The sequence below is a fragment of the Mus caroli genome, chromosome 18 (genome assembly GCF_900094665.2).
Source record: "Mus caroli chromosome 18, CAROLI_EIJ_v1.1, whole genome shotgun sequence".
Lineage (NCBI taxonomy): Eukaryota > Metazoa > Chordata > Mammalia > Rodentia > Muridae > Mus > Mus caroli.
Window position 1 is genome coordinate 50,474,212 of NC_034587.1, and position 13,358 is coordinate 50,487,569.

Here is a 13,358-nt window from a genome sequence, read left to right on the forward strand (position 1 = left end):
AGAGATCAGAAGACAACTTGTAGGACCTGGTTCACCCCTTCCGCCATTTGGATCCAGAGGATCAAACTCCAGCTGCTAGGCTTGGTGGCAAGCACCATTACCTGCAGAGCCATCTTTCTGGTCACTCCACCTTTGTCACCTGTGTTCCTTTAATGGTTTAATTTGTTATATTAATAGTAAAAAACAGTGATGGTCTCTGTCTGTGTACTTGCTTACTACATAAAGTCTTCTGGCTAAGTGGGACAGGATGGTTCCTAAAAAACAAACAAACAAACCAAACATACTAACCAAGCTCTGTCCTCAGAGGATGCAATAGTCCAAAGAGGCCTCATTTTTCTAATCCTGAGAGGGACTTAAAAATTCCCTGCCTTGGGTGTTTGTGGGCTGCTTGATGGATGCTGTCATCAGGCCCAATTCTCAAGGGCTCACAGATTCTGGCTTTGCAGCTGGTCTGGAGGTAGGAGGTAACTGTGCCACTTTGAGAGAGTTTGGGAGGGCTGAGGACTGACCCCATTGGTCCCGTGTATTAGAGAGGGTAGCCAAATGGATCCGGTGCTGGGCATCAGATTGATTTTTATCTGTTGCAGTGTAAATAGATTTTAGTAATTAATTGAAGCAGTTTGAGGGTCAAGATGGGAAATAGATTTCTATTAATGTTAAGGTGTTACTTATATGTTACCTCGTTGGCTCCACTCAATTTTTTCCTTTAACATCTTGTTTTTGTCATGTTTCCAATAGGGTTGCCATCTTAACTTAATTTTAATTCATCAGAGTAATATTCAAAGTGCTTTAGTAATTGTCTTTCCCCTCCTTTCTGACAGTATTGCTCTTTTGTTCATACCTGCTTTCAATTCTGGGAATAACAACTGAACAAAAAGATCACGAAGCAGCCAGGTTGTTGGATAGCATTCTATCTGGCCGTTTCAGTCTGGTTTCTTCTTGCTTTTGGCAAAAATAGCCACATGTTATCGTACTTGGGGGGCATTTAAAATGATCAAATTATATATAGGCCCAGAGAAGAGCTAAGTGCTTGCTTAACTTTGCAAGATTTAAACATCTTCTAGGAAACGGAAAGCTAAATCCTTTAGTGTATACAAGATCTATCAGGGTTGTTCTATTGCAAAGGAGTTTGAGAATCTTCTAACCCAGCCCATGGATATCCAACCCATGGACATTTGTAAATATTATGATATCCTTTTACAAGCTTATAAAACAAACATTAAAAAAACTTTCTGTTGCAGATTAGTCAATAAAAATGGTTTCACCACCACAGTTAATTTTACTACTTCAACTAATGGGCATTGGCTTAAACAACGTTGAAGAGGCTGAAAAGAATCTTGTAAAGATGTACAAACCTAAACTGTAAGCCCAAGGCAACTTCCACATAGATGATCCAGTGGCTTCATCCCCAACTTGTCTCCTTGATCCAAGAGGTCTTCTCAGCATCTCCAGGATGAGCAGAGACCAGGTCTGCTGGTCAGGAAAAGTAATTTTTTGGACCTAGCTCTGCTGCTTAGAACTTAGCTGGAGGGACATGGAAACTGCTAGGCTCCCAAGGGGACCAGGCAAGTGGTAGCGAGGGTTAGGATTCCTGCAGGCTTCGCCTCACATCTGATTACCTGGAATCTCCCCGGAAGAACCTATGTTCTAAATTCTAGATAGACCCTGAACCTGTCAAGAGCTAACCTAGGCTGAAGACTTGGAATTTCCAAGTTAAAGACTTCCCATAAGAAAACAAACAAACAAACAAACAAAGGACTGGTTCAAAGGCTTTAGCATTTAGTTTTAGCTATATGAGATGGAAGTCTTGGGACACAAGGAGGAAGGGATCATTTGACATTACAGCAATGGTTGGGCACTGTACTGTAGGAAAGCTAGTTGGTGGTGGTGGAGGGCTCTCAGTGAGGACTCATTGCTCTCTCTCTTTGCTAAATGAGCTTTCCCAAGGTTTGGACTAGAGGATACATTTGACCTGGGAAGCTGCACAGTCAGGCCAGGACTTGCCGTAGGAGACTCCACTGATTTTAGAAGCAAGGGAAAAACACTCACCACGATGTTTTTGCCTTCAGTAAAGGGAGGGTTTTTTTTGTTTGTTTGTTTGTTTGTTTTGTTTTTCAGAAAAAAAAGAAACAAAAGAGAATTCTAAAGTACATCTACCATTTAAGCAAGATGTAGACAAAAATCAAAGTAACTCTGAACATACACACTAAGCATTTGCCATGTACGAAGTCCTGGGCAGTTCGGTCCAGTTCAAGTATTTTAATGGCACACGGCAGATGCACAGAAAGATTCTTGCAGGTTCTCTGTGTACTACAACCTTACATCACCTTGTGATGTTTCTATTCAGGTGGTCCATTCAACCGCCACAGTTACAAAAGAAGGGTGTCAGATGGGAAAGGGAAATCAAGGCTAATTAAGACTCTCGTACCCATAGGAAGTTGGGGACTTTCTGTTTGCTGAAGCGTTTGGAAGACTTTCCACACGTATGTGTCCGTGATGTTCCCTTCAAGGCTGTGACATCAGTGCCCGTGCCAAGGGAAGGCACAAGATTGCAATTCAGGGTTAAATGGCAGCTCAGCTGAAGCCATCCTCTGACCTCCCAGAACCAAGGTACTTGATGGAGTAGGTCTTTCTAATGAGTTCCATGAAGCTGTGGAAATAACTTATAGAGATTTCTCATCTAGAGTTTAGGACAATGGATATAAAACTGAAACCCCAGTCTTATTTTTAAAAAGGATAATTCTTATAAGTCTTTAATTTCCCAAATATATAAATCCTTATTCTCAAACCACATAGATATTATGTCTAATAATCTGTATTTCCCAAGGAGAGGAAATTTCCCCAGGGTAGGATCTAAATTTAAATAATTTCTCCACATCTGCATGTTATTTTCTCCGGTTTGATGACAAGATATGATATTTGCCTGCAAAGGAGTGGTCTTCTTTCAAACTCTGTAGATTGGGAAAAAAAAATTTTTTGATGCTTTTAACAGATTGCTCTATGCCCAGAAATCTCACTGAGCCATTTAACCAAATCCTGGAGAAGAATGTGACCCTCCTTGCTGTCCTCATCCTGCATGGACATTGGAGTAGCACACAGAGATTTAGACTTCAGCCTTATGTAAAGCACTGGGGCTTCTTCTGCATGAATTCTTCACATTTTAATATACAGGATGAGCAGAGCAAAGGCACAGCCAGGCAAATTGTCATTCCTCGCAATTGTTCAAACCATTTTTGCTCTCCTTGAAATTGATCCCACAGCTTCAAAATTAAAAAAAAAAAAAGAAATATAATAATTCGGGAGTTTGTCAAGCCGTGAAAGGTAGTATATTTTAACACACTAATCCAGTACCTAATCAGTTTTCTAATAAACAATCAGCAGTTCGCCGGCGTGTCATCAGCACTCCTGGAGCTCCGGAGAGGGGATGAGCTGCCCGTGGACGTTAATGAATACACCAAAAATCATTAGGTGATCAATACTTCTGAGTTATTTTCATTGAGCTGATAGGTCTGATACATTAAAGCTGACATTATACATTTGTCAAGATCACCGTGCAGTTTTTTTAACAGTGGAACAGGCTGCTAAAAATATTCCCTGAAAGACAATCAAAGAAACACAACTTCTTCATCCTGGCACCCTCAGCTGGCACAGGAACCTGGAAACTTTAAAGCCGAGGTTCTCAACCTGTGGGGTTGTGACCCTTTGGCAAACCTCTATCTCCAAAAAACATTTACATCACGATTTTTAACAGTAGCAGAATTACAGATATGAATATAGAACTATACTATATTATACAGTAGCAATGAAGATTATTTTATGGTTGGAGGTCACCACAGCATGTAGAACTGTATTAAAGGGACACAGTGTTAGAAAAGTTGAGAACCACGACTTTAAATCAGGTAGCCAAACTCCAGCCTCCCAACAGTCCCAAGCACTTGAGAATCTAAGCTGGATGGATATGCTCTATTTCGCTAGCTACTTCTGTACATGATTTACTAACGAGGAAACTGGAATGCTCCCCAGATAATGGGATGTGTGGCTTCCTCTTCTGTTGCAGGACAGTTGGCTTTCTCCAGCTTGCTCGTGCCCAGGTTCCAACAGTGTAGGGTTCTGAGAGCCAGTGGGTTTAGAAGGTTTTTGGAGCTCCTCTTGAGTGCTCTTGGGATTGCCAGTGTGGCTGTCCAGTCTGATCTTGCTTGAGGTAGCCCAGACAAGTAAGATGGTGATGGGGGAGTCACTGTATAATCCAGGTTGCTGCCATGGTGTGTGTGTGTGTGTGTGTGTGTGCACAGAGTTAAGTATGGCGACCACAGAAACACAGAAACAAGATTATGTGTGCCTGTTATGTTTTCAGTAGATTAAGTAGGATGCGAGAGTGGGTTTTGTGGAAGACAGGAATTGGCCCAGGTTCTCTGGATTACAGTCTTTTTAGCAAAGGAGAGACACTTGAAGCACAATGCCTGCTTTCTCCTTTCAGATACCTGGGCCCACATATATATTATATACTGTACTCCCTATAAGGCTGAGCCCTTGCAACCACCCCAGCATCCTGATTCCCAGTTTTTCTGAGTCATCCTATTTTCAACAAAGCAAACTCTAGTCTTAGAAAGTATTTTAACCCTAAAGTTGCTTGGGCTGTGACATTGTAATTAGCATTAGCAAAAAAAAAAAAAAATCAGTCACCTATACATAATTCTTCCACCCCAGCTCTTCCCCCGACTCCCAACTCTACCTTCATCTCCTACCCCATCCCTGAAAACGAAGGCATTGCTTCCACTAGTTCCCAAATTTTGCGATGATTCACTTTCTGGCCGTTGATGCTGAGGGGGAGTAGAATTCTGGGTTTTAAATTAGCAGCAGGTGAAATTCTATTTGTCATCAATTTCTCCGTGGGGTTACAGAGCAGAAAACTGCAGACAAGCTGGAGCTTTGATGGCTCACTCCTAAAAATCTCTTTTTGTTCTTTATCTATTTGAACTGACAGTGATCAGAGCGGCAGCAGGACAGGGCTCTCTGGAGAAATCACCTTCCCCCGGCCTATTGACAGGCCCCTCTGTTCCACATCAGACGGGCTTTGTCCCATCCCAGGCATCCAGGCCTTGGAAGGAGCCACCAATTAAACCTCTTGAGCCAGTAAAGCCTGAAGCCTCTTTGGAGTGTCTGTTCTGATTAGTCGCGATGAGAGGAAGCCCATCACCCCGAAGGCCCCGCACCCTGGTCTCAATTTTCTCTCTTGCCTCCACCAGGTGCGAGAGGTGCGAAAGGAGCTTCACCCAGGCCACGCAGCTGAGTCGACACCAGCGCATGCCCAATGAGTGCAAGCCGATAACCGAGAGCCCAGAATCAATCGAAGTGGATTAACTGATTGACTGGCCGGAATTAAACAGCAAGGAAAGTCATGATTAAATGTCACGGACACTTAAGCAAAACCAAAGATTTCCTCTGAACAACTTTCAATCAGTCCCAGAAAACCAAAAGCAGTAATAAAATAAGTAAGATGTTAAGAGATATTGATCCTGGCGTGGAAGTCAGACCAGGCAAGAGATTATTTATTTATGACTAGGGATGAGACAGATTTCCGTGGACAGCTCACCTGGGATGGCTCGTGTTTCCAGTCCCAACCGTGTGTTTGCTTTATTTCTAAAAAAGCTTTTTTAAAACTGTTATTTAATACCAAAGGGAGATTTCTCTGCCCTCAGCTGTAAGAACGCACAGGGACTTGACTCTCGTCGCACCTTTTTTTCTAGTAGCATGTTTCAAGGGGACCCGTTCTATGGCCTTCCTCCTGTGGAGGCCTGGCTCGCCCGCCCGATGTTGGTTTCCCCAGCAAGGAAGGCTTGAGGCCCAAGCAAGAACCTGGCTGAAGCGGCACCGCAGCCCGCAGCCCGCAGCCCGCCCATTGCCTGTAGCCTTAGAGGCAGCCCAGTTCCACATTTTCGCTCCTGACGCACTTTGATGGGGCTCCTCCCACCCCGCATCCTGGAACTGAAGCTGGAAAAGGAAGAAAATGACTTCAGACGCAAACGCAAAGGATGAACGTGGAGGGCTTGCTTTGTCCTGTCCGGATTTCACACACATTTAAAGTGTACGGAGCTTCATAATACAATATATATTGTTCTGAAGCAGCTAGTCAAGAAAAAAAATGTTGGTTTCAATAACATTTTAGCTTAAGAAAAAAAAAAAAGAAAACAGAAATAAAGTTCTTTGGTCTGAGGCTGGAGCTAAGGTGTTAGGCCTCGAGTGATTCCGCTGTCGTCGTTTCTGGGCAAGGGATGGATGCGTGAATCATCACGTGCGGGCCCACTGGCAGATTCAGTTTGGGCAATGGCATCTTCCTCACACAGGGAAGCCCTGGATGCTCCTTCACTCCCTGCTAAGTGTGGCAGAATTATTGCCAAAGAAATAGGGAGGAGAATTCAGCCAGACAGGAAAACATGTGAGAAGTTAGCCTAGCAAAGGGTGGGTTGGCTCAGACGGCCAGCAGTAACTTCTGTTATCAATAGGGATCACCGTTTCCTCTCTCAAGATTGATTAGTCAAAAGAAAAGGAACCGTGTATATGCTTGGGATGCTCAAGGAGTACTTGGCATAGAGTTTAACTTCCATTGGCCTCGTGGTAGTTCAGTGATAGTGCCCAGAATAATTGGATCAAGGTCTTGCCATTGGAACCCGTGATGGTGAATATGGCTTTTGGTCTATTCGCTCCCAGTAGAGACTTGTAGCCCGAGTCTCTCTCCAGTGCCAGCTTTCACAAACAGCCCTAATGAGTGCTTAGTTCTGTGACATTTCTTGGTTTCTTGGTCATCTGATGGCTAAGAACAGCCTTTGAAGGGCTGCCTCTTTTTTGAGCTTGCTCATTGTCTTCAAGAACAGACACACACACACACACACACACACACAAACACACACACACACATGGAGGGAGGGAGGGAGGGAGGAAGAGAGAGAGAGAGAGAGAGAGAACTAATTTCAGAAAGGAATACTGTGGTTCAGCTTAATATATTATGATATATTTGGTCCTCCAGAAAGCTCTCTTTTCTCTCCTTTTAAAAACTCTATTTTATTTTATGTGTATTTTTCTGCGTGTATGTCTGTGCACCATGTGCATGCAGTGCCTGCAGAAGCCAGAAGAGGGCGTCGGATTCCCTGGAACTGGAGTTCCAGGTTGTGAGCCACCCTATGGGGGTTGGGAATGGAGCTGGGTCCTCTACAAGGATAGCGAGTGCTGTTAGCTTCTAAGCCATCTATTTTTTCCCCCTCTCTTTTAAATTTCTCCTCTTTTCTATACCTTGGCACTCAACTGCTTCATTTAGAACAGTACGATTTACTGGTGTGTGCCTATAACCATGGCTAGGCTTGCAGCCACAGAGATACACTTGGCCTCATCGGGAATCTTCTCCCAGTTTGTGTCGCCTCTCTGGCATGGCAGTCAGATATCCTCTCTGGTATGTGGGAGTGCCTTCAGGTTTCACAGCTCCCTCCTGTACGGGAGGGAGGCATTTGCCAGTGTGTGTTACCAGGAAAGGTAAGAAGGACGTGCAGGATACAGACCCCGCTCACCTTTGAGAAAGTGACAGATCCCGGAGCAAATGCTCGGGCATCCAAGGTGAACGACTTGGCTGGGCTTTCTGGGTGTGCTGATGCTCATCTCTGTGCTTCTCATCTCTTCCCCCCAGTGAGAAAAATCATCGTAGCCACTCGCCTCATTTCCTCATTCCACATCAGGCAACACACCAGGGTTTGATGGGAGCTCCTCCCTGGAGGTCTGGCATGGGGGAACCTTCCACAACAATGCTCTCTACTGCTCTTATGGCTTTGCCAGCTGGTCCCTCAGCTCCTGCTGCCTGTGGCAGTGAGCTGGACCAAAACTCCCCTCTAAGAGTCTCCACGGAGCTCCTTACTACTTTGGTTACTATGGATTTTTTTTTCCCCATGCATCTTAACAGACTTTGGCCAGAAAATATTTTCTGCTTAAAATTTAAAAAAATAATGGAAATTGGATACTCTAAATTTCTAGGCATTTTTGGTACTTGCAAATTTCATATCGTGGATCCAGCTTCTCCCAGGGCAGCCTGGGTTACCAGTCTATGGACAGGCCTGCTCCTGCAGGTTAACTTGGCACCCAGAGCAAGTACGGCAGTCATGAGGGTCTCAAAGCTTCTAGTCAATATACATGCAGAGCAGGGGCTTCTTGTAACCACTAACTGAAAGGCTTTGGGGATTTTTAAGATTTCAAGTGTGCACATAATCCTTTGAGACTCAGTAAATGGTTGGTGGAAACTATAACAGCCCCCATAGAGGTGTGAGGAAAGATACTTTCTAAGATAAAAAGGATGGGTGGTCAGAACAGAATCAGGTCTTCTCTGTTAAGAGACAGAGGATGACTCTTTTCACCATAGGGCTTCCCAGGGGAGCATGAAGGCACAATGGTCACTTTCTGAACCCATATATATGGTGGAAGGAGAAAACTGATCCCCAGTTGTCCTCTGACCTCCACCCATACATCATGGTGCCTGCTTCTGTACTCACAGTGATAACAAATATACACTTTTTTAAAAAGTTATTACTTACCATCCTAATGTATGCTCATTCATTTACCTAACTGAGCCAAAGGGCGACGCCTATGAAGGCCTTAGAGTAGGGAGGAAAGGGGTGGAGATACAGGCTGCCACACTTCTGTAAGGAAATCCCAGTTACCTGAAGGAAAGCTAAATAAGCTCCCTAGGAAATTTGTATTAGCTTTTTTTCTGACTTCAGTTTGTTTTGCCCTTATCTTTAAAAAATATTACCTTTTTTTTTCCCCCAGGAGAGTTATATTTCACAATATGATTGTATAGGTAATTAGAGTTGTAAAGTTAATTGTGCATAATGTATATACCTTAGTTCATTAGTAACTTTTTATTAAATATATTCTTGTTGGGAAACTTTATAGAACAGAAAAGGATTGTGATCCCCGCCCCTTCCCCCCTGCACACAGGGGTCACAACCTGTTAGCCCGGACCTCAGAAAACATTGTTCATTTACCAGTTCATTGGCTTTTCCATGGGTTGACTGGTTCATCCCTTCATTCATCCATCAAATGCTGAACGCCGTGTTGCGGCTTCATTACAGGTGCTTACCATAAGGAAAGGGATTTAACTGTTGGAGAGAAAATGGTCTTTTCCTTCTAAGTGGCTGACTAGAGTAGAGACTCATCCACAGTTTAAGAATAGCAGTGCTTTTACCGATTTAATCCTGCTGTCAAGCTCCTGATGGATAGAATGGGAAGATGTTCTGCTGGGATTCCACACTTTGACTCCCAACTCCCTTGGTGAAACTAAGTAGTAATGATTGGCTCTTATGGCTCAGGCAAGAAGTCAATATTCAGTTGTTTTTCATAAAGTACCTGCATTGTTTACTTTAAAGTATCCCTCGAATGTAAAGTTAACAAGCATAAGTAGCTGTTGGTTGCATAACTGGGAACAGAGCACATCACACAGTATAGAGCGGTTCCACAGTGGTGTGGGTTCAGGGGTCACTCTGCCTATCCGGCACCCTTCTGTTTAATAACAGATTCTTTGCTGTCCCATTAGGGTTACACCTATAGAAACCAGGCCAGGAATAACAAACTCTTCGATATCAATTTAACTTGATTGCCCAGTCATCTCTAATCCCTGATATCCAATCCTGATTCTAAAAGATCTGAACCTTTGAAGGATAACAGTAGGTTCTAGAAACATCACTAGTTTGTTGGGATTCTTCCATTTGTTTCTTTAGGTGAGTGGATGGTACCAGGGCTTGAACTCGGGGGCTCGCACAGGCTAGGCAAGTGCTCTACCACTGAGCCATAGTCCTGGCCCACGAAGGGCTTTCTTCTTTTAAATAATGAGTCAGGTGGTTCATCAGATTAATTTACAAAATGGCAAAGCCCCCCCCCAAATAGGTTTGAAAAAGGAGCATAAAGGTAAAATTATTACTCCATTTTCCCCTAGTGCTTAGGAAAGAGTCTCCTGAGGGTAGGCTAATGGTCAAACAAAACAGTTCTGAGCAGCTGCCCTTAGATATTGAGACATAGCTCATGTTATCTAACCACTGCCAGGTACTGTTCTAGGGACTTAATAAGGATTGTACAACATAGCCCTCACGACTCCATGACAAAAATGTTCATTGTCCTTTTCTCGTATATACCTAGTAGTATTAGCTCAGTAGCTTCATAATCCTCCACGCCAAAACCATGTGATTTTAAAAGGGGAGTGTGCTTTCCAGAGGCTACGCTGGCTTAGTGAACAGGAATTGTCTAAAATGAATGAATTAGTGTCTGTTGAGAAAATATGTTTTTAAAAAGAACGCTAAAATAGTTTTCACATATGAATCTTTGCAGTGGGTGATATGTGATGTGGCAATCTCCACACACCTCGGGGCTGGCCGACACCACTTTGTCTAAACACACAACTGAAATTCCACAATACCAGACAAAAAGAAGTAAGTGTTCAGGTGTGGTAGCACAGGCCTTTAGTCCTAACAGTTGAGAAACAGAAGCAGGCAGATCTCTGTGAGTTCAAGACTAGTCTGGACTACATAGGGTGCAACTCCAACTAAGGCTATATAGTGAGTCTCTATCTCAAAAAAAAAAAAAAGGCAACAATAACAAAATTGGGGGCAGTCCTCTCAAGTGTGTGAAACAAATAAGACAAATGGCAACAGGCAAGGTAGAAAGTGTGGTGCATTTGAGAGCATCCAAGAGAGGACCAGGCGTGAGTAGTATTGACAAGCAAGAAACTTCCTCAATTAAGGGGGGAAGCAGGACTTTCTTTGTTCTGTCTGGATGCTAACAAAATTACTTTTCAGGCATCAATGGAACAATCATGTAGTTGTGTCCACGAAGAATATAGGTTTCTCTGGTTAACCTGTTGGCTTAAAGCAATGGATCACTAGAGGTTAGGTGTGTCAAAAGTACAAACACTGAAGTTATATGCACAAGGTACTCCGGGGCCCACTTCAGATTCTTGCTTATAATCTAGATGAAGCTGTTTTTGAAGTTTGTTCCAAAAGCAAATTTACAAGATTCTTCATGAGCTGACTTTACTACCACAGGCAGTTCTTCCCTGAAAGCAGTGTGTGCCATGTTAGCCAACATTCTGCTTCTAACAGGGGCGTTTGTTAAAAAGCAATGGACGTGTCTCAAAGCCAGTTGAACATGGCAGGCTCCTCGTTGGTATTTCCTGTTTTCTGCCTTGCAAAACATCTCTGTTACTGCCTTCCTTTCCCCCCCAAAGCTTGGCATGTCACTCCCAACCCAAAACAATCTTGGTATAAACTTAACAAGCTGGAGATACAGTTCCACAGCAGAACTCTTTGCTTTTAAGAAGAAAAGAAATCCCACCACGGCAGGTGATTGCCATATGTTGGCAAGAGCAGCCATTCCAGACCGAATGTCCAAATGGAAGTCCTGGCTGGTCCACATGTGAGCATGATCAAATGCTAGCCCAGTCAGTACCTGTAACCTTATTTTCCCCTTACCTATCTGGTGCACATTCTCTGATTTGTCCCAACTTGGAGAGAATGAAACAGGGACAACCTGAGACAAATCCTCCTTGGAAGTTTCAGTTCTGGTATGAGGGGAGAATTCCCTGGTTCAAATGTGAGAGTATGAAAAACTGATTCACACCAGCAGAAAAATCCTGGGAGCCTCAGGTCCCCTAGGTCATTAAGTTTGTCACATCAAGGGAAGACACTCAGTTTTGCAGTGTGCTGGTACAAAGTGGCTGTTGAGATCCTGTTGGGACATGGCAGCTGTTTTAAAGTTACGGTTAGTGTTTAGAATAGAAGTATGACCGTCTTCAACTTCCCACCAAATACAATGGCTTGGGCAAGACCTCAATTTGAGCTCTACTGTTTGAAGTTTGGAACAAGTCCATCGAGGGAATGAGACTGACAATGCTGAGTATGTGACCAGTCACAGCAGCAGCCCACAGTAAGAGGGAATGCCCGCCCCGAAGGTAGGGTGGTAAACAAAATGCTTACCTTGAAAGCCCACAAAACTCTATTAAGCTTAGATCTTAAAGTCAGACAGAAAGTTGGAAAAGACCAATGAGTTCATGCCTGCTACTAAACTCTTGTGGTAGAGTCTGCCCTTGATTGGGTTGTACTTAAATGAAAAACAGGCACAAATTTAGTGATCACTAACCAAGAGGTATAAATACATTTGATTAATAAAAACATTTCTGTGATAAATTGCTTGCCCTTGGAGTCTGTCTTTCCAGTCCCATGGTGATACATATACACATACACATACACATACACATACATATACGTGTGTGTGTGTGTGTGTGTTTCTGTGTTAGGGAATGAACCCATGGCTCTCACAAGATGGTGAGTGTTCTACAACTGAGCTAGCTATATCCCTATCCCAGGTTGGTCATTTTCCAGAGTAAACTGATTCTAGTGTGGATGAGTCAGTCAATAGACACTGGAGGAGCTTTAGCAGATAATAGGACTTACTTGAGGGAATGTTAAAAGCTAGTCCCGTGGCTTCTGTTTTTGGCTTAATTCTCAGATGGCATCATCTTGTTTGCTTGACCAAGTCAAGTCTACTCCCTGAAAATTCAGGCCCAGAGGACCAGCTAGCCATTATCTCTGACATTGATAACCCTTGGAGTGAAGTAGAATCCTTTGCTCTGAGAGTGACAAGGGTCTATGACCCTTCTCCGTGTGTAAGGATTGGGGCTTCCAGTCAGGAAGGCTGAGACGGTTATGTGATTAACGTCTTACTGCTTTGGAGAGTAAAGTTCTCCTTGACTAAGAAGTATGTGAGCTTCTGAGACCCTGAGGGTGGAGTAGATGGTAGGCGGTACCACAGGGTGGTCATGGAGAGCCTTTGAAAGGCATTGTGGGAACATAGTGTTTTCTCTGAGCAAGGTGGGGAAGGCTGGTATTGAGCAGAAGCAGAGGTTCTCATTGAAAGCAACCATCTGGCTGTTTCACTGAAAACCTACATACAGGCAGCATTACTTGAACTCAATGGGTTGTGTTTAGGATTATATATAAATATACACATGCATGTAGTGCATGCAGTATCGACTAGTGAAAAGGGGGTCATGAATGTGAAAGAGGGTGGGAAGGGGTGTATGGGAAGGTTTGGAGAGGGGAAAGGGAAGGGAAAATGTAGTAGTCAAATTAGAATCTCCGAAATAAACAACAAATAAAGTGGAGAGAGGGACAGAGAGAGAGAGACAGAGAGACAGAGAGAGAGAGTAGAACATGTGCTGGCCACAGGAGATGACCAGGGGGAGAGCTCCGAGCAGGCAAGAGATTATGGTACTATCTGTATGGTGATAGTGGCAAAGGCAGCAGGGTGCGGGTAGAGTCGGTCCTGGGCTT

At 43.7% G+C, this 13,358-nt stretch overlaps 1 protein-coding gene across 1 annotated transcript in view; it reads left to right on the forward strand.

The window, feature by feature from the left end:
* The window catches only part of Prdm6 (PR/SET domain 6), a 102,395-nt gene extending 96,223 nt beyond the window's left edge, over window positions 1–6,172 (forward strand). Inside the window, exon 8 of the mRNA XM_021150657.2 lies at window positions 5,247–6,172. Within this exon, the coding sequence (XP_021006316.1) occupies window positions 5,247–5,361 (115 nt within the window). The 3' untranslated portion in view covers window positions 5,362–6,172. The remainder of the gene's footprint in view (window positions 1–5,246) is intronic.
* Window positions 6,173–13,358: the final 7,186 nt, after the last annotated feature.